The following is a 24,447-nucleotide window of genomic DNA, read 5'->3' on the forward strand; positions in this document are numbered from 1 at the left end:
CAGGGCAAGACTGATCTTGGTAGATTGTGAAGTGTTTATGGTTTCTGACCCGCAGTTGCACGCCTTCCTCTGTAATTAGCGGCAGTTAATGAAAGAGCAGAGATGAGTGGCTAGCAGCGGCGGGCTTGCTGCGGGGAAAGTGAAAAGTATCCGCTGACTCCCCCAGGCTCGGTGTAAACATACAGCTCACATCAATGCTGGCTTAACCCCTGCTGTTCCTGCTGCTCCGAGAAACTAAGGACGGCTGACAGTGGAACGTGCCGTGAATCAAGTCAGGAGCACATTCAAGCCAACAAGCAGCACATATTTTACTTTCTTGAATCACATTTGTTGCCTTCAGATTTGTTGACAATGTTGAAGACGTATTGGAACATGACAGCTCCATCAGGTCTCAGTATTCTTGATATATTGTACAGTGCTGTGCAGAATATTATAGAAAACTGAAGCCACGGTCCAAGTATTATCTCAGCTCGGCCCGGGACGCAGCCGGCATATCTATTCCAGATGGAGGAACCGGCTCCTCACATTCTTCTGGGTTCTCAGAGACCTTCTTTGTTACAGTGACAAAACTTCTGTGCTTTCATTTTGGGAAATGTCATTGCGGATTGTGTTTGATATGAACTATTTTCTATTAATGGCATGTCTATCATGCATCGAGCCTGCGACTGTCTTTTGTTCACTGGTGTTTGTGTCTTCTTTCCCACACTGCTCATACTTTGGTGATGATTCAACATATTTTGGCTCTGAAAATATTCAAAGTTAAGATCTTGCAGCGAAGAAGACAAAGCTGTCAGGCCAGCAGCTGGATGCTGCGCAGTGTTCAGAGATGTCCCATTTCAGGCTTGGTTTGACGTTGCAGTCACAAAGATGTGGAATAACAACCATCTTCATTCTGCACACCTGTACTGTATCTGTGCTTTAACTCTTTGAGAAGAAAAGAGGTCCACAAGGCCCTCAGGGTCTTCTGGCTAATGTAGCTTTAAAAAGGACATGAATAGCAAGGAATCCTATTAATCATAATAGTACTGCATGGTCATAATGCATTCAGGAAGTTGAACTAACTTGTGGTATAAATTCCTACATGCATCTAAAAAGCTTTAACAGAAGACACAAATAACTGTGAAACTTGATCTTAAATTCATTCCAGGTTTTAAAAAGGTTGTATACCGACTATTGTACTGTTCTACCATTAAACACACACACACACACACACACACACACACACACACACACACACACACACACACACACACACACACACACACACACACACACACACACACACACACACACACACACACACACACACACACACACACACACACACATATATATATATACGGCATGAGGTGGCAGTCTTGATGCGTTTCACAGACAGACACAGCCCCCTCCCCAGGCCTTTATGACGCGGCAGACTGGGCTGATATCCAGAGGTGTGCTTTCTCCATCAGGCCGTCTGCCTTCACACCAGGCCAGACAGGAACACCGCCGTAATGGAACAGACCAACACCAGCAGGTAGCCTAAAACACACTCTGGACTCTGGTGTGGAATGTATGCCCCCAAGTTTTGTAATTCACTGAATAAGCTGAACTATAAAAGAGTAGCAAGAAGTGTGTACTTCAGATAGAACTTTCCTAAAAACATGTCGGTACGGTAACTTCACAATCAACCTTTGAGTCATAAAAGATTTCACTCTAGGTCATTTAGGGAAATGCACTAAGCTGCTCCCAAGTTCTCCAATCAGCTAAGGGGAATAGTGACAATATTCAATACAATATTATAAATAACAACAAGTAATAAAGGATACAGGACTTCAACATTGTATCCTGAATGTTTGGTCCACTTATTACTTATTTATTGTTTTTATATCTCATTATTTCAATGTAAAGGACTGCCAACACTCACGCATTGAGCGTAAGAGTCACGCAATCAACCCATATCTCACGCACTCACACCACACTTGCCTTTCCTCACGCTAAGTTTTCGTCCAACATAAATGTATATAAAAATAAAGTGAAGGAACAGCAAACCGAGCGGTCTACGAAATGAGACGGTCTTCTGGCTTAGTTCAGTAAAGTTGGAATTCTGATTTCACGGATCAATAACTCATGAACAAAACGTTATTCAGACACAAATGACATCTCCTAAGTACCGTGGTAAGGTCGACAACGAACTACTCAGGGACCGTCTGCAAAGTGCAACTCCGAAAAAAGAGAATACAATAATATTCAATCACTAGTAGGCCTATACAGTATATTACTACCAAACTCACTACACTAGTTAACTAGTTAACTTTAGTCTAGTTATCTCAGTGGGTCTCAAACGTTTTGGTCACCATTTATGAGAATAATGAAAAACAGGTATGAAATACTATATGGCAGTAAAACAAGAATACAGTTTAAAAGGTGAGTGATTTTTTAAATATCCATAACGGGGAAAAAAATCCGTGTACAGTTCTGTTTCATAAGGATGTTGAGAGATGTATCCATAGATCTCTTAATGTTGCTCTCAAAGTGCACCAGATTGATGAATTTAAAGGTGGGGTAGGTAAGTTTGAGAAACCGGCTCGAGATACACTTGTTACAGAATATTCCATGGAATGCTCTTAACATCCCGATAGCAATGAATATCTTAAGTGCTTTAACAAAAAATCCATAAAAAAATATCATCTGTGGTGGAAGCCGTAGTACTGTAAAAAGCACGACCAATCATTTTAGCCGGCCCGGATAAAGTAACTGGATGGCCTACCTGCCTATCAGCCTTCCATCTGTGCCCTCATTGGTCATGTTCGTGTGTGTTGGAGGAGGGGCTCTGTAAGGAAGTGGCAGATTTTTTCCGGTAATGTATTTTCAAATTTTAGCGCACTCGAGCTTGTTTCTCCAAAATTACCTACCCCACCTTTAACTTCAATATTTTAATAAAAATCTTCCCGGGGGAGCATGCCCCCGGACCCCCTTAGAGGAGGTGAGGTCCACCATAACACTGTACACATGAACGTTTCTTTTTTCGGTTCACCAAAAAAAAAGTCTCACTCCAAGGTGAACTCAAGGGTTGGCAGCCCTGCCATATATTTATGTTAATGTATGTTTGTGAAGTTTTAATTATCTTTCAGGCGTCTTGGCTGTAAATCAGAAACAACTCAGAGGGATTTAACCCGGGGAGGAAGAGACACCCGCACTCTTGAGCGCACTTTTCTTCTTATCTCTACCTCTCATGTTCAGCCAAAATATCATCAATTTTGATTATTCCTGCCTCAAGAAACATCAAATGATTTCAACATGTCTTCACGGGTCAAACAACATTTAAAGAGCTTTAAAAGTGTGAACGATCCATCAGCGACTGATGAAAGCAGAGATTGTTCTCTGACTTGTTTGGGCCTAAAGACTGACGGAAGATTAGACTGCAGCAGGTTTGATCAGTCCTCAGTGCAGCTGTAATGAGAGAGCTCTGTCGATGACCTGTTCAACTTCAAGCACAGCAGAGGAAGTAGATCAAACTGCTCAATGTGTGGCAAGTACATCACCTCAAGTACTGTTCCTATGAGTGGTACTTCATTTGAGTATTTTCTTTTCAGGGTAATATTGTACTTTTCATTCTACTTCATTTTCTACTTAACTTTTCAGATTCAGAGCAATAACACAACATATCAATCCATATAGTTATATCGATAAAGCTTAATTCCCAAGAGTGCAAATGCTGGTGCTCTACTTTTCCCAACCATATTCTCAACCACGAAAACATAAAATATAATCACTTTGGGAAGCACTTCTCATTACAAACAAATACCTTTTGGATAATGAGAAATGTGTGTGAAGGGGTTTTGATAAAAAAAAGATCAATAAACCAACAGAGCTGCAGGCGGTCATCAGAGCACTAGAATCTGCCCTGATGCAGGTCACCTAGTGGAAGGGTGTTTCGTTCATTATTATTCAAGCTACATTTATATTTGTCTCAAAATGCCTGTAAATAAGTTTCTGGCTGGCAATATCTGCTGTTAGGGGTTGCATTAGGTCAGGAGAGAGAGAGAGAGAGAGAGAGAGAGAGAGAGAGAGAGAGAGAGAGAGAGAGAGAGAGAGAGAGAGAGAGAGAGAGAGAGAGAGAGAGAGAGAGAGAGAAAACGAAAACGCCACGTGAGGTTTAGATTATTTCCTCAATCCAAATTGAACTGTATGAAATAAAAAGGCACATTTGTCTTGTAGTAAATAAAAAGGGCGACCTGGAGCCAATCCTGCAACTTCCCCACAAGTGAAAGAGTTGACATGCTGAAAACCCAACCCCTGCAGGGGGGTCTGGGGGGATTCTGCCCCAGGAGATTTTTTGAAATACTAACATAAAATAGACATTCTGGTACTCTCTTGAGAAGAAAAATAAATACATCTATTACTCCACGACATATTTTAAAAAATGAATGCCATTTTAGTTTTGTGTTACTTTGTTCTGAAAGCTGAACCTGCTGCTCCTCACTGAAGAGAGAAGAGGGAAGAGGCTGTGAATTGTGGATAAGGGTGGATAGCCCCCATTGTTCTGTGTGTCAAAATGAAAGACAGCCCACACACCTATCAATCATCAAACCGTGGGGTCTTATTTCATTACGTGTTGATTTCTATCAACACGTAATGTTGTATCGATGTATATAGAGATGTACAGCAAAAGTATTCTCCGTCGGGAATTCCTGCAACAACACCACGCCGTTATCTTGATTCTGATTGGCCAGAAGATATTATCAAAGATGTTTTATTGAGAAGACGATCACTACGTGACAAAAGTTTTCAAAACCGTTTCTGGTCCTCGGTCTTTCCAGACAAGTGGCTACTGAAATCAATCTGACTAACTGCTGTCTGTCCAATTTACTCCGCGCGAGTTGCCGGACTTTATTTTGCTTACTTTAACATAATTTTTCATGGTGGGGCTAAGCCATTTATTGGTATGGCTGTAGACTACCCCAGCCATCCCCTGGCGCTGCCACTGGTGCCACCTTAAATGAATTGTATATCCCTTACTGTTTTGTATTCTTCAATATTGTTGCTTATCGCTGCTGGTTGACCTCTGCTCCCCGTCTTTGGTGTCTATTTGAGCACTTTGATGCATTCAAAGATTAGGTACCTTCTTGCAAAAAGTCCCATGAATAATGCAAACTGTATTCATTAAGTTTAATATGAATTTATTCTAGCTCTTTTTAAAAAAAAAAGCCAGAGACATCAGGTGCAAATTTCCCGTTCGGCTAGCTCCTGCACATAATGTAAATAAGTGAGTAGACAGCCTTGCAAAAAATAAACCAATTAAGAAAGCAAAGTGAAAAAGCTCTAAATCCTGTTTGAAACTGAAGCAATTCTATTTCTTTATTCATTTGGAGTGCAGCTTGTTGGGCCCCAGGGAGCAAAGGCCAATTAGGCTGTTTGAAAAGTGTGTTGGGGAGGTGAGAGAGAGCTGCATCTTCCGCACAGCATGCACCTGCATATTTCTATGGGGCACCTGGGACTGATCACAGCTCAGTGGACCAGAAGCTATCCGAGGGCCGGATCAACACATGAGACTGCTGAGCTGTTTGCGGTCAGATCAGTAGAGCGGTGAGAATACAAACAATGTGTATAAGACTTTAATTGAGTCTAGATGAACTGAGAATCAAGGCAGCATCAGGCAGACTAAAATAAATGAGAATCAAACACAGAGGTAAGAGCTTCTCTGAGGCTCAGTTTGAATAATAACCATGACTTACAGTATAATTGTGTGATAGTTCATTCAGAAAGCATGCGGTGTCACTTCAAACGTGTGTGATTAAAAAGGAAAAGCACTCTGAAGTTACCAAAGAAACAACATTCGGTGGAACAAGGCTACCATCTGGTGGCCAACAAGGGAGCTGCACCCACATCACCTTGCATAAAGGTCCCCTATTATACCGTTTTTCATCATTACATTGCATTTAGCTGTCGCTTTTATCCAAAGCGACTTACAATAAGTCATCAATATATAATAGGTCTCAGATATACAAAACATGTCTCTGAAGTGTTTGGCTCCAAACACCAAACAGATCATTGCAGCATTACCCATAATCCCCTCTGTTTCAGCCCTGTTTCAAAAAGTGCTGATTCTCTGTCTGTTACTTTAGATGAAGATAAGGAGCCCCTCCCCACGCCCCTCTGAGAGAGATTTGGTTAAAAAGAACTCAATGGAGCTCTAGAGGAGATTCAGGTGATAAGGTGGGGGGGGGGTGACCTTGGTTGGTGATTGGCTAATGGTTGCACAAGACAAATAATCGTTATGACATCATAAAGTGACCAAAATCTGATCAGCTCATTTTCAGACAGGTTTTTATAGAAATCAGGACAAAAACTGAGAGAATCATTGTTCCTGAAACCTTCAGAATCTCTTTACACGGAGGGGACACATGTTTACGAATAAAAGACATGAAAAGGTGCATTTTGCAATATATCAGGTTCACTGTCAGCAGTTGCACCTTCAAAATAAAACCCCTAAATTATGTTTCACAGTTGTAGGTATGAGATAGTAGTAAAGCCTTATTAGTGTGAATGCTGTTCAACAGCTTAGTTTAAGGATTACTTTTCTAAATAAAAGCCCCCCCCGAACAGACACTACTACTATTTCAACAACTACTAGGAATGTTACTGCTACTAACACAACTACTTCTACTACTGCTACTATTACTACAACTACTACTACTACTACTACTACTACTACTACTACTACTACTACTACTACTACTACGACCATACTACTAATAATACTACTACAACTTATAATACAACTACTACTACTCACACAACAACTTAAACTATACTATAACTATTACTACAACTACTGTATACTACAGCTACTACATAATAATAATATGTTCAGCTTTTTCTGCATTTTCAGCTAAATTCAGCAACAAATGCACACAGCTTACAGCATTCGCACGCATTTTCAGCAGGAAATGCATTTTCTAGTATTACCATATGTATCCCATTGAAGTATGATACAATTGAGTGATAAATGTATGTTTTGTTAATTTGATTCATATTTTCTTCTGAACTAAATTGAAGTTTGTGTGCTGCTAATGACAATATTGTTTGAGGTACAAACAGCTGTGCATTTAGTTCTATGGGAAACCACTTATTTACATATTTTGACTATGTAAATATCAGGGTTTGCCCGATCATCACATGAATGGATGATGCATGCAATTAAATAACTAATCAACTAAGCAGTTAGCTTATAAAGTGAAATAATGTTATAGGCCACATTATTATATAATACTATGTTTCAGTTTCTTTACTGGTCCGACAAAGAAAAATACATGTCAGTACATGACCTTGGGCTCTCAGAACCTACATCTATATTTCATAGAGTAAACAAGTAATTCATTATTTAAAAATGACCAACAGATTCATAAATAACTAGTCATTATTAGTTACAGCAATAGTTGAACATCTGCAGGGATACTAGACAAAGTATGGTACATCTGTGCTGTTTGTGTTGGGGCCATCTTATTCAAAGGTCCCATGTCATGGCCATTTCTACTGATCATAATTCCATCGTTGAGGTCTGCTAGAATAGATTTATATTGTGCAATTTCCAAACTCACATTGGTTTCTCATACAGCATCTCACTCTGTATAGTGTGTGTTCACTCTCTGTCCTAAACGGCTTGTTGGAGCTCCCCCCCCCCACCCCACCCCCACGTGAGCCCAGTGGCCGTCTGCCCGACAGCGAGACCCAGCCGGCTGGGAGTTTGTGTGTGTGCTAAGGCTGAGTTCCGCTGTGTCTCGCCGACCCCACACCAGTGAGCCAGCTCACACTGTCCGCTCCTCGCAGCAGCGAGCCTCGCAACCCGCCGAGTATGTGTGTGTGAGGAAGTCCGCGGATTGGTCCAAACGTAACGGCTCCATGGACGTAATGTCACTATACCCGAAATACATCACTATACCCAAGAAGTAAACAATGGAAAAAGAGAAATGTCCAACGAGGCGTTCTGGGGCAGCAGACAGGTCTTCTCTGTGTTAGAGTTGTACTCGCTACAGGGTGCACTTTGAGGGTGTGTGACTGCAGAGCGTTCACATGCAGAAAAACCTTCATAACACAAGGGGACGGGTGATAACCGGAAAAGCACGACATGAGACCTTGTGACAGTCGCAGATTGATTTTAGTGTTTGTTATAAACTGTAGGGGCAGGGGAAAGGGTTAAGGCATGTAGTTTAGATTCAAATGAAATGAGAATCTATGATGCATGTGTATTATCCTCGCAACTACAATCGTTAAAATGTCCACTTTTATATTGGTTTGAGGGTGTGGTTCTGCAAGCCTCATTTGCATATTCACCTGTCGCGGCGCGCCCAGAGGCTTTTTAGAGGGCACGTCAACAGGATGCCAGAGGTGGTTCTCACGGGAGGAGGAAGCCTGTGTGTGGTGAATGCGGGTATTCAGCGGGATGGTTACGGTTTCTCAGCATGTGTAAAAATAGGGGAAGTAACTGAAAGTAACCGTATCTGGCTATTGCATCGACCGACCTGGAAGCACGTCTCCTTGGAGAGGACGTGCACAGAGAGAGAGATATTCTCTCCGACACAGGGTGAGATCGCTCCTGTGTGCCACGCAGGACCTCGTGTTTCTTTTTTGTGTGGAATATAGCCGTAAAAGGCCTACAAACATTTCTGTTTTTGCCGCCGACGGGTGCAGGAGCAACAGTTTTTTTCTCAATGAACAATAGCCTGGATTAGGCAGTAAAGACACTTTTTGTGTATCGCAGAGCGGACTGTTTTGTTTTGTTCGTGTTGTGTGGCTGGAAAACTGTCAATATAATGGATCCATGCATGAAATCTGTCTCTGTTTATTTTGTTTAAAGGAGCAGATTATCCGTTTATTATTTCTGTTTACCTTTATAATCTTGTTTAATTCAAGAACCCCTTGTGCGTTTAATTAACACAACTAGTTTAGATAGTTGATCGTTACAGATGGTGGCCAGTATGGGGAAAAAGGGTGCAGAGAGACCTGCTGATGTAGTGACCATAGTGCAGAGAGGGAAGAGAAATCCAGTAAGTCTCCTACATGTCCCCGTAGAGGTTAGAGGAATGCAGTGTAAAGCTGTTTTTGACACTGCATGTACATACTCCCTCATGCGACACAGCCAATGGCTGGATGTAGTCCGTAAAGGAGAGCAACTGAAGCCCAGTGAGAACCAGAGCTTTGCTTTGGCTGATGGGAAGACATGCCATGGAGCCTTAGGAAAGGTACAGCTACTCTACGGCTGGCATGACATGATGTGGTCGCTAGAAACATACATCATCGATGACAACAACCTGGCATTCCCCATCATTCTAGGCTTGGACTTCCTTACCAAGACCTCAACCATTATCAACCTGGGAGACCGAACATATGGAGTAAAGGGGCCAAGGGATCATGTGTTCTATTCATTCCTTTCTCAACCTGCTGAGATCCCGGCAGCTCACCCCAGTGTTAGTCTCATAATAGCACTTCCGCTATCCAAGTCATTTCCTATTCAAGAAGAGACTGCCCCAGATTTTTCAGCTCATCCACCAGAGGTTAGAGAAATCTTGAAGGCTTGGCCAAAGGTGTGTTCAGGCAGTTTAGGGAAAACTAAGGTAGAAGAGCACAAGATATTTACTACAGACGAGGTTCCAGTGCGCTGCAAAGCATACAGGGTATCACCCCACAAGCGTCAGATCATAATAGACCAGGTAGAGCAGATGCTTAGGGATGGCATTATTGAACCGTCACAGTCAGCCTGGGCGTCCCCAGTGGTCTTGGTGCCAAAACCTGACATGTCCCCAAGATTTTGTGTTGACTTTCGACCTCTAAATGCTAAGACTCGGCAAGATGCCTATCCTATGCCACTTATTCATGAGTTGTTGGAGTCATTGCATGGAGCCGCCTTCTTCAGTACCCTTGACCTAAAATCAGGCTACTGGCAAGTGGCAATGTCAGAGGAAAGCAAGGCCAAGACAGCAGTAATCACACCGATAGGCCTCTACCAGTTCAAGTGCATGCCATTTGGGCTGAAGAACGCCGGTGCATCTTTCCAGCGATTGATGGAAAAGGTCCTGGGAGAGCTGAGGGGGAAATTCTGCTTTGTGTATATTGATGATGTCATCATCTTTTCACCCTCACAAGAACAGCACTTCAATGATTTAAACGCTGTGATGAAGAGACTGCATGAGGCTAATTTAACACTCAATCTGAAGAAATGCCATTTCTTCCTGCAAGAGTTAAAGTTCCTTGGCCATATAGTGTCTGAGAAAGGGGTTCAGGTGGATCCAGAGAAAACACTGGCAGTGAAAGAATATCCTACTCCCACAAATATCAAGTCACTGCAACGATTTCTGGGACTTGTGGGATGGTACCACAAATTCATTTCCCACTTTGCAGATATGGCAGCTCCCTTGCATCGCCTGACAAGGAAAGCGGTGGAGTGGATATGGAGCGAAGAATGCCAGCAAAGCTTTGAACACTTGAAACAGGCTATGGTCAGCGCTCCCATCCTAACACAACCTGACCACTCAATTCCTTTTGAGGTGCACACAGACGCTAGTGACGCCGGTTTGGGTGCAGTCTTAGTCCAAGCTACTGAGGAAGGGGAGCAGGTGATAGCTTATGCTTCACGGGGATTGAGAGGAGCCGAGTGTAACTACTCCACATCAGAAAAGGAATGTCTAGCTGTTGTATGGGCTGTTGAAAAGTGGCGACATTTTCTTGAGGGAAAATAATTCACGGTATACACAGACCATGCTGCTCTGACTTGGGCCTTCAACTGTCCGAAGACCTCTTCCCGGCTTACTAGGTGGATCTTACGACTCCAGCAATTTCAATTTAGGGTCCAATACAGAAAAGGCCTGCACAACATAGTGCCTGATGCTCTGTCCAGAGCGATTGCACATCCATCCACAACTGCGTATGTTGCCTCAAACACCTCTCACTGTGCTTCTGACTTACCAACCACCCTATCAGACATACGAGAGGCCCAGGAAAGGGACCCTGAAATCAGTGACATGTCAAAACAGTCTGCTGCCAGTTGTAAGCCAGATAGGATAGAGTACACTGTGTTACAGGGTATTCTGTATCGGCGGTCTCCTGTGAGAGTAGGGGGAGACAAATATCAGCTAGTGGTTCCCAAGAGTCTAGTAACATCTTTTCTGGAGTACTTCCACAACCATCCCCTGAGTGGACATCTGGGCAGACTTAAGACTCTTCTTAAGATCCTTGAGGTGGCTTGGTGGCAGTCTGTTAGGAAGGATGTGTGGGCCCATGTAAAGTGTTGCAACACCTGCCAGGCCTACAAAGCGGATAATCAAAAACCCGCGGGGTTCATGCAGCCTACCCCGGTGGAGGAGCCCTGGGAAAAGCTGGGGATTGATCTTATGGGACCTTTTCCCCGCAGTAAAAAAGGCAATTGCTTTCTCCTCGTGGTTGTGGATTATTTCACAAAGTGGGTTGAGATGTTTCCCCTAAAAGACAGCAAAACTCACAAAATTGTCGCCGTCTTGAAAGATGAGATCTTCACCCGTTTCGGTGTCCCACGTGAGTTGGTTTCTGATCGGGGAGCGCAGTTCACTGGCCATGAAATGGCCAACCTATGCAAATCCTGGGGAGTCACACAAAAGTTCACCACCAGCTATCATCCTCAAGCCAATCTCACGGAACGGTCCAACCGGACCATCAAAACGATGATTGCTTCTTATGTGGGGACACAACATAAGAACTGGGATCAGTGGATCAGGGAATTTCGTTTTGCTGTCAATGCTGCCTATCAGGAGACAACAGGGCAAACACCTGCAGCCCTGGCACTCGGAAGATCCCTGAAAGGCCCACTGGAGAGGTTGATCAGCCCTCCACCTCCTCATCAACCTACATATACACTACTGGAAAGACAACAAAAGATGGTGGAACAAGTAAAAAAGAGAGTTGGAGTATGCCAAGCCAGACAAGCCAAGTATTATAATACCCACAGGAGAGGTGTACAACTCCTGCTGGGAGACCTGGTCTGGGTCCGCACTCACCCACTCTCTAAAGCATCAGAGAACTTCTCAGCAAAGCTTGCGCCTAAATGGTCGGGTCCAGCTACAGTGGTGAGAAAATTAGGTCCTATCAATTACCAGATAAAGTGGAACGGCCAGAACAAGAAAATGGACACTATCAATGTGGTCAACCTAAAGCCCTACTTCGGGGTGCAGCCCCTCATACCTCCGGTGGGGGGGGGGGGATCTGTGACAGTCGCAGATTGATCTTAGTGTTTGTTATAAACTGTAGGGGCAGGGGAAAGGGTTAAGGCATGTAGTTTAGATTCAAATGAAATGAGAATCTATGATGCATGTGTATTATCCTCGCAACTACAATCGTTAAAATGTCCACTTTTATATTGGTTTGAGGGTGTGGTTCTGCAAGCCTCATTTGCATATTCACCTGTCGCGGCGCGCCCAGAGGCTTTTTAGAGGGCACGTCAACAGGATGCCAGAGGTGGTTCTCACGGGAGGAGGAAGCCTGTGTGTGGTGAATGCGGGTATTCAGCGGGATGGTTACGGTTTCTCAGCATGTGTAAAAATAGGGGAAGTAACTGAAAGTAACCGTATCTGGCTATTGCATCGACCGACCTGGAAGCACGTCTCCTTGGAGAGGACGCGCACAGAGAGAGAGATATTCTCTCCGACACAGGGTGAGATCGCTCCTGTGTGCCACGCAGGACCTCGTGTTTCTTTTTTGTGTGGAATATAGCCGTAAAAGGCCTACAAACATTTCTGTTTTTGCCGCCGACGGGCGCAGGAGCAACAGTTTTTTTCTCAATGAACAATAGCCTGGATTAGGCAGTAAAGACACTTTTTGTGTATCGCAGAGCGGACTGTTTTGTTTTGTTCGTGTTGTGTGGCTGGAAAACTGTCAATATAATGGATCCATGCATGAAATCTGTCTCTGTTTATTTTGTTTAAAGGAGCAGATTATCCGTTTATTATTTCTGTTTACCTTTATAATCTTGTTTCATTCAAGAACCCCTTGTGCGTTTAATTAACACAACTAGTTTAGATAGTTGATCGTTACAACCTTTAAGTTACATCACACATGTATCCTGTTTGCTCTCATCAGCAGCGAGTTAATCAATGTGGGTAATTAAGCTCATAGTTGCTGTTTGATTGAAAAGGTTAGCTATTGATTGTGTCTCAATTCAAAGGGAAGAAAACAAAGACAGGACTCAACATCATTAACTTTCCAGGCATATTTAATTGGCACGGTAAACACAATACAAAGTATTCAGTGCTCCAGAACACAAGCATGGGCTACCAAATGGAACACAAACGAAAAAGTGCAAAAACACACCATTTGGTAGCCCTTAGAAAGGAAAGGAAGTCTTACTTTGCAAAGCAGATAAAGTAATGGTAAGACTCTCAATAGTTAAAATAGATGTTTTCCTTTTTAAACTTTATTTATATATTCATATATATTCTCTCTAATTCCAACGTGCCGTTTCCTCTGTACAGGCAGGTTATTCCGGGGCAGGGACTCAAAGTGTTGTGGTGTCACTGGCAGAGATGGATGCTATTGAGCTACAACGATCTGTGCCTCTTCAGATTTATCGTTAAAAACATAATAAGGTTTTTGAAATCATGACATGTTGAAAAGAAAACATGAACTTCAGCAGAGATTTGATCATTTCTTCCATGTAAGAATCCAAATGGTCAATATGTCCGTCACTCCTGGTTGAAAAGTGGTTGAAACATGCTGAATCAGATCAATATTTAAGAATGGCTTCATACAGAACAATTTCATTGTTACTAATATTTGCGGTTAAGGGATTTCAGTCCCATTCAGGCAGAAAATACAACATAGACTTCCAGCTTTAGAAAACAAAAAAAGAAAAGCTGAATCTCAACTTAACATCATCAAATATATAAAACAGAAAATGTTAAAATCACGTACATTATGTGCCGGGGAATCAGTGGAAATACTTTCTCTGTATGATTATAAAAACTCTTAATTTCGCCCCCAAACTTCTTGAGATAATCACATCTTAATCCTTTCAGCAAACCACAGCTATCAGCATCTTCCTTTCTCTCAGAAAACCAAAGTTAAGGCCCAACAAAAGCAGGAGATTCTGGGTCAGTCACAGACTCACAGGAAAAGGATCACAGTATATTTCCATATACAGTAGACAGTTTAAGTGGATCATCCATCAGGTGTAAATCATATCTTCATTTTTGGGTTGCCTGGACCGAGTGGAGACATTTCCACAAGGCTGATTAACTGTAAACTAACAACAACGTGTGTTAGACACTGATCAAAACATACCATAATAACATGTTGACATACATACTGTACTGTGTACTTACAGACCTACCTATGCATAAGATCATTCAGAAAACAACATTCGGGTCCCTATCGTCCTTTACTGAGATTAAACTGGTGAACACTGGGAGCAGGAGATCACTCGTTGTTAAAAACAGGAAAACATGCTTTATGAACTAAAAAAAAACAAGGTATTATAAAAAAAAAAAGAACCACAGGCACCGAACCTAAACAGTAGCATTCAGGTTAATTCAGTACGACCAGGCAATGAGGGTTAACTGAACAGAAAGGCTGGAGGCGGGGGGGGGCGTAAGCTAACCTTACCCCCACCCCATTGCCTGCAGAGGGGCGAGGAGGAAGACAGGGCAAGCATGCAGCACACCACAACGCTGAGAGGCCCCCCCGCTGCGGCAAAACAAGGGTGCTCGAAGCAGCAAGGGGTTAGCCTGAGCCGCGTCAGGGGGAGGGAGGGAGGGTGTGCTCAGAGAGAGGGACAGTGAGGATGAGGAAGATGCAGAATGACCTTCCGTCTCCTTTCCTCTCCTGGGTGTGTGGGGGTGATCGTGGTGTGGAGGAAATGGGACACAAGGCCTTCAGAATAAGGCGTTCAAGCACACAACAGAAGAGAGAACACACAGACACAGGATCCTTCCGTGAGAGGGCGAACATGAGTGTTTTAAGCCCTGGATGCAGTGGTGGAATGTAACCGAGTACATTTACTCAAGTAATGTACCTGAGTATCATGTTGGGGTGCTTTTACTTTTGACTATTTTCCGCTACTTTCTACATTTCAGATGTTTTACTTTTACTGCACTACATTTATTTGTAGTTACTTTTAAAAATAAATACATGTGTTTATATGATCTATATTTACCAATCATTTACTAAGTATTTTCCAAAATGCGCTCCATATGTTTCTAATGATTCAAACAGAAACATATAATATTCTATAATACAACAAATGTATAACAGGCATTCTCCACAATGAGTACTTCTTATACTTGAGTACATTTAGCTGATGATACTTTTATGTTAGTGACATTTTTAACTCAGCACCTTTACTGGTAATGGAGTATGTTTAGTCTGTGGTATTAGTACTTTTACTTAAGTAAATGATCTTAGTACTTTTTCCACCACTGCCTGTATGTAGATGACGCTCCTCTGAGTGAAGGAGTGAGGAGGTCATGGCTCTCACACACTCACACACACACACACACACACACACACACACACACACACACACACACACACACACACACACACACACACACACACACACACACACACACACACACACACACACAGCAGGATGAAGGTGTTTTGTCCATAAGGCTCCAGCTGGTCCCCGTCCTGTCTCTGACCACAACCTGCCTTGTGTGTGTGTGTGTGTGTGTGTGTGTTAGGTAAGGAAGAGGAGAGGTGTCAGAGCGGGGGGGGCGTTCAGAGTGAGGAAGCCAACAGCCACGTTGATGACCACGTGTGGTGCAGGCGAGTTAGTTACATAAAGCAAGCTGAAGAAGGCAGATTGAAGACTGTGGCTGTGACTGCTGCATGGCTGTTAACAGTGGAAAGGGTTATGAGCTCTACAATTTCGATGGACTTCTCTTATCGTGGCTTCTCTTCGCAGAGGAAGCAGGGTTTGTTTCGTAAAGGTTTTTGGGAAATTGAGATGCGTACTAATCGGGCGCCCCTCTCTTTTTAGATTGAGGTCGTCTTTCACTTTCTCTCTCTGACTCTGTGAGCACGCGAGGAACATGGTGGTTTCTCCCAGACTGCTTGCCCTGCCATTCCTCATCCAGCCTCACACTTTTAGGAATCTGCAATTAAAAAAAAAAAGAAATACGAACAAACAAAAAAAAAAAATGACACAAAAAAAGTTAGATGGTTTTAACGGCAAATCAAGGCAACCCATCTATTGAGACTTAGAGCGGCGGGTACAGAAGTCATTGTATTTATGAAAGCACTTTAAACTGACATAAAACACTGGGGTGTAGGCATGACCGCATTTACCCAAAGATGCATCTTGATCTGTCTTTACATCTTTCAATGTCCTTTGGCTTGAATGCATGATAGAACCCGGCCCTTAGTCACAACATGCTGAAATCACCTCATGACAACGACAACAATCCCGTAAATCCTGCAGCATGCCACACAGTTCATATCCTCCCTGATCAAAACCACAGAGACTTGACTTCATAAGAACCCCATGCTGTGCCATCGAAGCTCGGTAGAAATGTTTGAAAGGGAGTTGAACAAAGGCTTTATGAAAGAGATGGTTGCCGATCTTGGACAGTAGCACAGAATGTCTTGTTGCAGCAGCAGTGAGGTGGAATGACACACCATGCTTTACAGTAGACGCCCGATTTAACAGAGGTACGTGCAGGAAACCACAAAGCGTTAAAGTCACAACCAGCTCCTTCGGCCCGGCTCACCATCGAGCTCAGAACGGCTAAATGTCAGTCTGGCCTGGGGAACAGGACCAGAGCAGCCCGACACTATCAAATAAGAAAGGTGGATTAGAAAGGAAAGTGGGGCTATTGGCTACTAATCTGACCAATAGTTATATAGAACGACCCCTTACGAGGGAAGACCCGTTACATTCACAAGGTCTATCTGGTAACAGCACTATGATTCATCTACACGCATGCAACATTTGATTTTTATTGTCTTTTTTTCAGTTTAGCTTACAAAAATATCTTTTAATATGTATCCATATTTTACAGCAGATTACAATTACATCAGCATGATTGCACATGGAGCATGCTTTCCTTTTAGGCTACAAGGAGTGACCAAAACGTGATCAGACGGTGCGTACATTCATTTAAGAGCTCAGTGATTTACTACCAAACTGGCTCAAATATTCGATTTTGCGAATCAGACTCGTGATTAAAAGTATTATAATTTAAGGAAATACTTTCATTAAAAATCTTGACAAAAAAGATACTGTAAAATCAAGTACTGTGGGTTTTAAATGTACACATGATCACTGTCAGTGGGTGATTCTTCCCATAATGCTTAGCTTTGACTGGGAGTCAGGTTTTATTTTGTATCACCACTAGGTGGCACTGCAGTAAATGGGAGGTGAGGAACTTTCTCCAGAAGCTTCTGTACACAACATCTCCCTTGCTCAGCTCTGTGTCATTTCTGAAACATTACCAAATGTTTTGCTCAGATTGACACACGCTCTTTCTACACACTATCAGCCACTACTGTCATGAGGCACAATGGACACATCTGATTGGTCCTTCCTTTCGAGAGAGACAGGAAGTGTGTGTTTCCTATCTGAGCTACTAGTAACAACCTTTCATCTCAGCAGTGAATGGAAACTCACGGTAACAAAAACACACTTGCTGAGTTAAATGTATGTCATAGCACCTTTGGCATTTGTTTCCAAAAAGACCTCGACGTAGGACGTGGGGACGTATCCCTCCTCGTCCTCGTTCCTGCGCACTCGTGTCCATCCGTCCCCTTTGTCCTCTTCTATAACGTACAGCAGCTCGCCCTCTGCCACGGCGATGGTGCCCTCATTGTGACCTGCAAGGGAAACAAAAAGAGAAATGAGAAGGAAAGGATTACACATGTCCACCTTACACACTGCTTTGAAGTCACTTCTCCAGTTGAATATCTAAATCACATTTCCTGAATACGGAGAGAAGGCTACAGTAGATGATGTGTGGTAGGAAATTGCGAATAGTATTCTCTTACTTATTATGCTTCTCCTAAACCTGCATGAGCATACAGAGTGAGTAGACTCACCTGTACATACACAGTACTGTGGATGTATATCAGAGTAGAATATTAGTCAGTCTTATAACCTAAAGATACTTCTATAATAAAACACATGTATGACAACTACAGTTATTATGGTGTTATCTACAACACCAGCTAACAATTATTACCATTGTGGATATTTAAAATGTTGAGTAAACAAGCCGGACTTCACGGTTCTTGATTCCTGGGAGTACTTCTCTAAATGATTCCCCTGGAAACATGATGTTGTGAAAACAGGAAACACTAGTGATATGTTTGGTCTAAAGTCAATAGGCTGATACCCACAAGATAAGTATCACTACACATACGTCCTTTAGATCAGGGGTGTCAAACTCAAGGCCCGGGGGCCCCACAAGAGCTTGCAAAGAATATAATATGTTTATTATAGGTTACATGGTACAGAAGCACGTTGCCCATAAACTACATGTCCCACAATGCATCTCAAATATGACTTTTCTCAGAATTTGCCTTTTTTTCTTCAAAATATGCATTTTTTCATAGAATTCCTTTTTCTCAGAATTAGATTTTTATTTCAAAATGTCACTTCTATTTCTTTTTTCTCCAGTATTTGGCTTTTCTTTTTAAATCATTTTGGGACATACGCACTGAAGAGACTTGCCCTAGACTTCTGCTTTCAGACGTAGTTAATTATGAAGTTATTACCCTATCCGATGATAATCCAATGCAGAGGCAATGATGTAATATAATACATTATTTTATATATATGATATATTTATATATGTATTTTTATATAGTCTTAAAGTTACAACCGGCCCTTTGAGTGCAACCATAATGCTGATGTGGCCCGCGATGAAATTGAGTTCGACACCCCTGCTTTAGATCCTCCCATGTAGATGCCATCTTTAAAACCCACGAAAAACCTCTTTCCTGCCGGCACCGACTCTAGAAGACCTGCCGTGTTCTTAAAATGGCAAATCTGCGTTTTGCACATTGAGAGCCCAATGTGGGCGTCTGAATTGTTCTACATACAGACCGTATCTGCTAAGAACATTGAACAATGTTTTAAGTTCACAAATGACCTGCTTCTTCAGATATGTAACATTTGTTATGGAAGTTCATAACAATGACGTCTTTGTTTCCTCATAGTAATAAATGAATGTCCTGTTTAAAGAGAACAGATTCATTTGTCTCTGAGGGGAGGACAACAGCTGTTATCATCCCTCCGATCGATCCGGGTCTTTCCACCTTTCCTCACAACGCTGTCGTCAAAGTGTTTGAGAATTGGCCAAATATGATTTTGAAAAGGCTTTCCAGTGTCCTCCTCCACACATATGTTTTCACAAGGTTAAACCCTAGTCCTCCTCATTCAAAGTACTCAAACACCTCCACCCTGCGTCTGTACAGATAAAGGGTGCTATGGAATGTTTAAATTGAGCGGGGTATCTCTTCAGCTGTGAGGCATCTCCCGTTACCTTCAAACGGGTACAAGGCCTTGCAGGTGCCGATGGTGGGCAGGGTCTCGTCGTCGTCAAACTCGTCGTCGAACTCCGGCGTGGAGGAGGTGGGGAGGGCGGGGTTGACGGTGGGGTTGACGGGGGGGTTGACGGGGGGGTTGACGGGGGCTTTGACCTGCGTCTCTGAGTTCTGCTCCTCTGTGTAGCTGCCATCCGGGCTGCTCAAGGGCCAACACACACACAGTAAATATACTTTGAAAACATACAGTTTTTAAAGGTGTGTACTCGCTCGGGATGTTTCATGTGAGTGATGGGTGTTTCGTCAGGGTATACCATACCTCTCTCTGTCCTGCGCACAGTTGTTGCTCAATAGTTGAGTGGAGTTGTTCTGGGTCTCATAGAGCCCGCTCCTCCGGTTCGAATCGCTCTTAGATGGCATCCTTTCCTCCACCTCCGCTAACCAGCCCTGAAACACAGTCATTATTATTATATTATATTATTATTGGTTTTAAACCTGACAACTTAAGATATATTTTAAGCTGAGTCGAAATCTTTTTTATCTTAAAACCAGATGGCCTTTTATATGGCAAGAACTTTCAATGGAGGATTAGATGATGTAATGTAGCCTTGTTTTACACAGGAAGATATGAGGGTTATCTCTGTGATGCAACACACATAGTAGTTTCTTAATAAAGGTTTGGCTAAAGTGAGAACAGCTTGTTTTAGTGCCATGTTGAGAGTTGTATGGAAATGTTCATACATCTTTAATTTGTATTTATTTGCTTATTCAAGGGGAAAAGAGCACATTAATAATCACTGCTGCAAATGCGCCAGGCTATTTCTCATATATTGTCCCTGGACAGATGATTAAAAGTCACGCTAAAAACAAATTACAATATTAAAAATAACATGCCAATTAAGACAACAACATCCACATTACGTACGAAAACATACTAATGACATTGGGTAACGAGTGTACTTGTTGTTGTTGTTGATTTGGATGACTTTTGGGATTATTTGAAGAATAAAGTAAACCATCTTTTTTTTTTTTTTTTTGAGAATTGTGACATTTATTATACTAACCTAAATATTCTGATATGGTCCTATTCCTAAACAGCACTGCCTTACGCTCCACTCTCTTTCCCATGTCTAAGGTTAAAGCAGGACGCTGCTCTGGGCCTCCTCCCCCCACATGAAGCTCCAGCTGCATCACATCTTCTCCTAATATGGACGAGCGGCAGACTTTATTGGATCCAGCCCAGATCGAGGCGTGTGTTTGAACTCCTCATTATTTGCTGTGGTGAATAAACCAAACAAGAAAGCTTCGCCAACACTAACACTCGAGAGGAGAGGAGATCTCAGGCTGGCACTGAACGCACCTCAAACTTCTGCGCCTCGTACTGGAACTTCTCGATGTTCTGGCCTATTTCTGACAGCCGGGGGTCCACGCTGGTCGGGTCCCCCATCTGAGGGTTCTTCACGTACACGTCTTTCATCTTAGTGAGCGCGTCCCTGGGAAGAAAACGAAAGTTAATCCAAGTCCTTGTTGCATATTCACTTTTAAAGTCATTGCATTTTGTTGAGTACTACAAAGGCAACCAAGTTAGCATCAACCAGAAGTGCGAAAGAAGCAGTAAAGTGCAGTGTAAGTATATAAATATGATAGATATAAAAAAAAAAAAAGTATATATACAACAGTATGATCAGTATTTATGAGTAAACACACTGTATAAACACTTTAATTGTTACGTATAGCTTTTAATGTGGGTTCATCTAACTGGTGAATAAAATAAAACTATTGTTTTTGTACCTAGTTTTAACTAATTTGTATTTCATTATTATGTTTTTTTTCATCTCATCTTGTTCTGTTGAGTACTTGGGCTGCATTCCAGCATTACGAGTGTTATACAAATAAAGTTATAGATATTATTATTAATATTATAATAATAAAAAGATAGCATAATACAGACACTATAGACATAATAAATATGAATGCAATATAGACAGTGATGGACACTAAACAATAATATGAATACATGTGAGTTTGCTTTAGTTGTTTGGACAGTTTAATAAATCAAATGCTAAATCAGGAAAAGGGTATCCGTGTGCGTGTGTGTGTGTGTGTGTGTGTGTGTGTGTGTGTGATGGGGTTCCACAGGGTGGGAAACGTCTTAATAACACGCGTAAAGCTACCTCTGGTCCATCTCTTTCTGGATGTCCTTATTCAGCTCGTCGATCTTTCCCTGCAGCTTCTTCCTCCTCTGTTCTGGCGGCAGGTGGCTGAAGTCCTCTGGTCCAGAACCCTGATGAACACGAGGGAGGAAGAAAAAAGAGAAGTGAGGAGACAGAAATGTGTTGTTGTGTTGCTGATTGAACAGGGATGTATTATCTAGCTAGGTGCCCTATATCCCTTTCCTGTGAACCACAACTAAAATGGATAACAGCTACACGAATGGAGTTCTTTGCTATTGTCTATCTTTATGAACCTGTGGGAGATACTGCAGCAACTCTACGACACTCACTAAAGGTTGGGATGTGAAAGCCTCCCACCTATTCAGCCGCCACATCTAATCTACTGCTTCCTTGAAACGTAATAAGGTATTAGCTACATCTTAGCTCATATAGTGTTTCAGAGCGAGCGGGATAATTCTCTGAGAGCACGGTGTGTTCCTGAGTGAGAGAGAGGTTTTTTGGCTGGCTGTGGGTCATATTTCCAGTCTGTATCAGTGAGCTGATGAGTCATACTGCTCGGCAGCACCCGTAATGCATCAGTGAATCTTCCGGAAGCTTCCTGTACTAAGTGCTAGCTGGCCTGTATGGAGTCAACATCAAATCTATACATTAATATTAAATAATAGGCAACTTCAAATATTCTATAAAAGATCTGCTAATATGTTCAATCTTATTGTCTTACAGTAACAGTTTATTTTTATTATTTTATTCTTGCATGGTTTATCATGCTTTTTTCCCCTTTATTTTTATTATATTAAAAAGGGACATTTCCCCTTTCATTAGAGAATACGTATTTTAGCAGGGATTTTACAGATATGTTTTTCCTGTAGTGATTTTTATTTAGAAACCTTTAGTCGATAACATACAGACAGTTTCAGGTAGAATCTATTTTCTTTACCTTATCACCACTTCTATTCTAAATGTATTTGTTATCATGCCTTACTTTGTTTTATTGTTATCCTTCTATAGTTATTAGCATGTCTTTTATATCTGTTGTTCATTGATTTTGTATTGCGTCTGCAGCCTGTCTTTATACATGATTCTTCTTCACTGCGCTGTAAAGCACTTTGAACTACACTGCCTGTAAGTCACTGGATACACAAGTTAATTTATTTTGACTATCACCATAATAAAGAGCTGTTTTTATTATTGTCTCATATTAAGATATTATGAAAGTACTTTTGATTAATTTAAACATATAACTGTCCATATGATTTCTCTTTTTAAATGTATCAAAAAGAGAAAGAACATTGTGATCATTGTGCACCGTTGCTTTGGTCCTATCAATGAGGGGGAAACTTGCATCGACTAAATAGGTTTATTGGTACGGGTTACAGCGGGACCACCACAAGGACATATAACAGCTGGAGCTACTGTACAGACTACACTGCAGTCAGGTCAACAACACATGCAGCTAGGCTACCATGGCAACCTTACCCCTTCTCCCTGCATCAGCACACACCACGGGCATGCAACATAACAGAGATGGTGTCAGTCATCATGCAGAGACATGCTCATCTCTGGGATGAGCTACAGTACAGCAGTCAGATATATTAGTGTTCACATTCTCTATGTACTGCAAGACACTCCAAACACTATCATCTAGGAAACAGCAACTACAACTATGGGCAGACATCAGGTCATGTGATGATTATGGGATGGATCAGAATGTACTCAATGATTTGTCCATACAGAATCATGTATGGATTTATTAAACACATTAGGTAGAGAATTGTTTGATATAAAAATCATTATGGGGCTAATTTCCTCAACAATCAGCTTAGTTTCACGTATATTTGCTTTATTGCAGAGATACACTCATGTTATACACTAAATATCCATATATTGAACATATGAAACTTAGCATAGCTAGCATAAATATGCTAAGTTATGCTAGTACTGTTTGGCATTGTAGGACATTTGAGAATAATAAATATGCTAAAAATATTGCTTAATGTTGCACAAATTGCTCAGCTCATACAGTAGCAGATGTATTAGGGTATGTGCATTTGTTCTAATAAATAAACTAGTTGGCAGACAAGGGGTGTTTCTCAATGTCGAGTAAAGCTGCTCCAGAGCCACTATTTCAAGCATAGTACGCCATCGAGTGCCGTCAAAGTACTGTTCCAATGTCCAGCATACTTGGAATTCTACCGAGCCCGGCGTACTTCGTTTGGAGACATTTCGAGGCTGCACATGTGTAGACTCCGCGGTCTTAAAATCCCCAGAATGCTTTGCGCACGGACCAATTTCCCCAAATCTGTGGCGGAAAATGTAAGGCGGGGCCTCTCATCTGATGCACACCTGCACACTTGCTCGCCTGTTCCACTCTTCGTTTTCCGAATGCCAGGAAGCATTTTCGCCTCGCTTCTGAAGCAAGTGACTCGGAAGACATGTGCTACCAAGCAAGCGTACTCGACATTGAGAAACACCCAAGATGTTTAAGAGCTCCTGATTCTTTAGTAGTACTTACTTTTGACCTTTTAACTGTATTACTTTACTGTTCGGTATCAGGAAGTCCAATTCTTGTGAACATAGTACCTTTGCTTAATAAGGCGACACAGAGAGAAATAGCAATGATTTGGAAGCTACTTTTTTCTTTTAATTAACAGATTCTGCTTGGCACATTCTTATATCTTGGAGTGATACGGGTTAGCTGTTCCCCCCCGTTTCCATTCTTGATGCTAAACTAAGCATCTGCTGGCTGTCGCTTTATGTTTAGTGCTCAGATATGAGGGAGATATTT

At 42.0% G+C, this 24,447-nt stretch overlaps 1 protein-coding gene across 1 annotated transcript in view; it reads right to left on the reverse strand.

Moving 5' to 3' along the window:
- Window positions 1-13,201: 13,201 nt before the first annotated feature.
- Window positions 13,202-24,447, reverse strand: part of fnbp1b (formin binding protein 1b) — a 59,517-nt gene continuing 48,271 nt past the window's right edge. The window contains 7 exon segments of the mRNA XM_034095332.1: window positions 13,202-16,100; window positions 16,716-16,778; window positions 17,659-17,817; window positions 19,488-19,687; window positions 19,808-19,935; window positions 20,849-20,981; window positions 21,663-21,772. Coding sequence (XP_033951223.1) covers window positions 16,093-16,100; window positions 16,716-16,778; window positions 17,659-17,817; window positions 19,488-19,687; window positions 19,808-19,935; window positions 20,849-20,981; window positions 21,663-21,772 — 801 coding nt within the window. The 3' untranslated portion in view covers window positions 13,202-16,092.

Source organism: Pseudochaenichthys georgianus, chromosome 12 (assembly GCF_902827115.2).
Source record: "Pseudochaenichthys georgianus chromosome 12, fPseGeo1.2, whole genome shotgun sequence".
In the NCBI taxonomy this organism is placed as follows: domain Eukaryota; kingdom Metazoa; phylum Chordata; class Actinopteri; order Perciformes; family Channichthyidae; genus Pseudochaenichthys; species Pseudochaenichthys georgianus.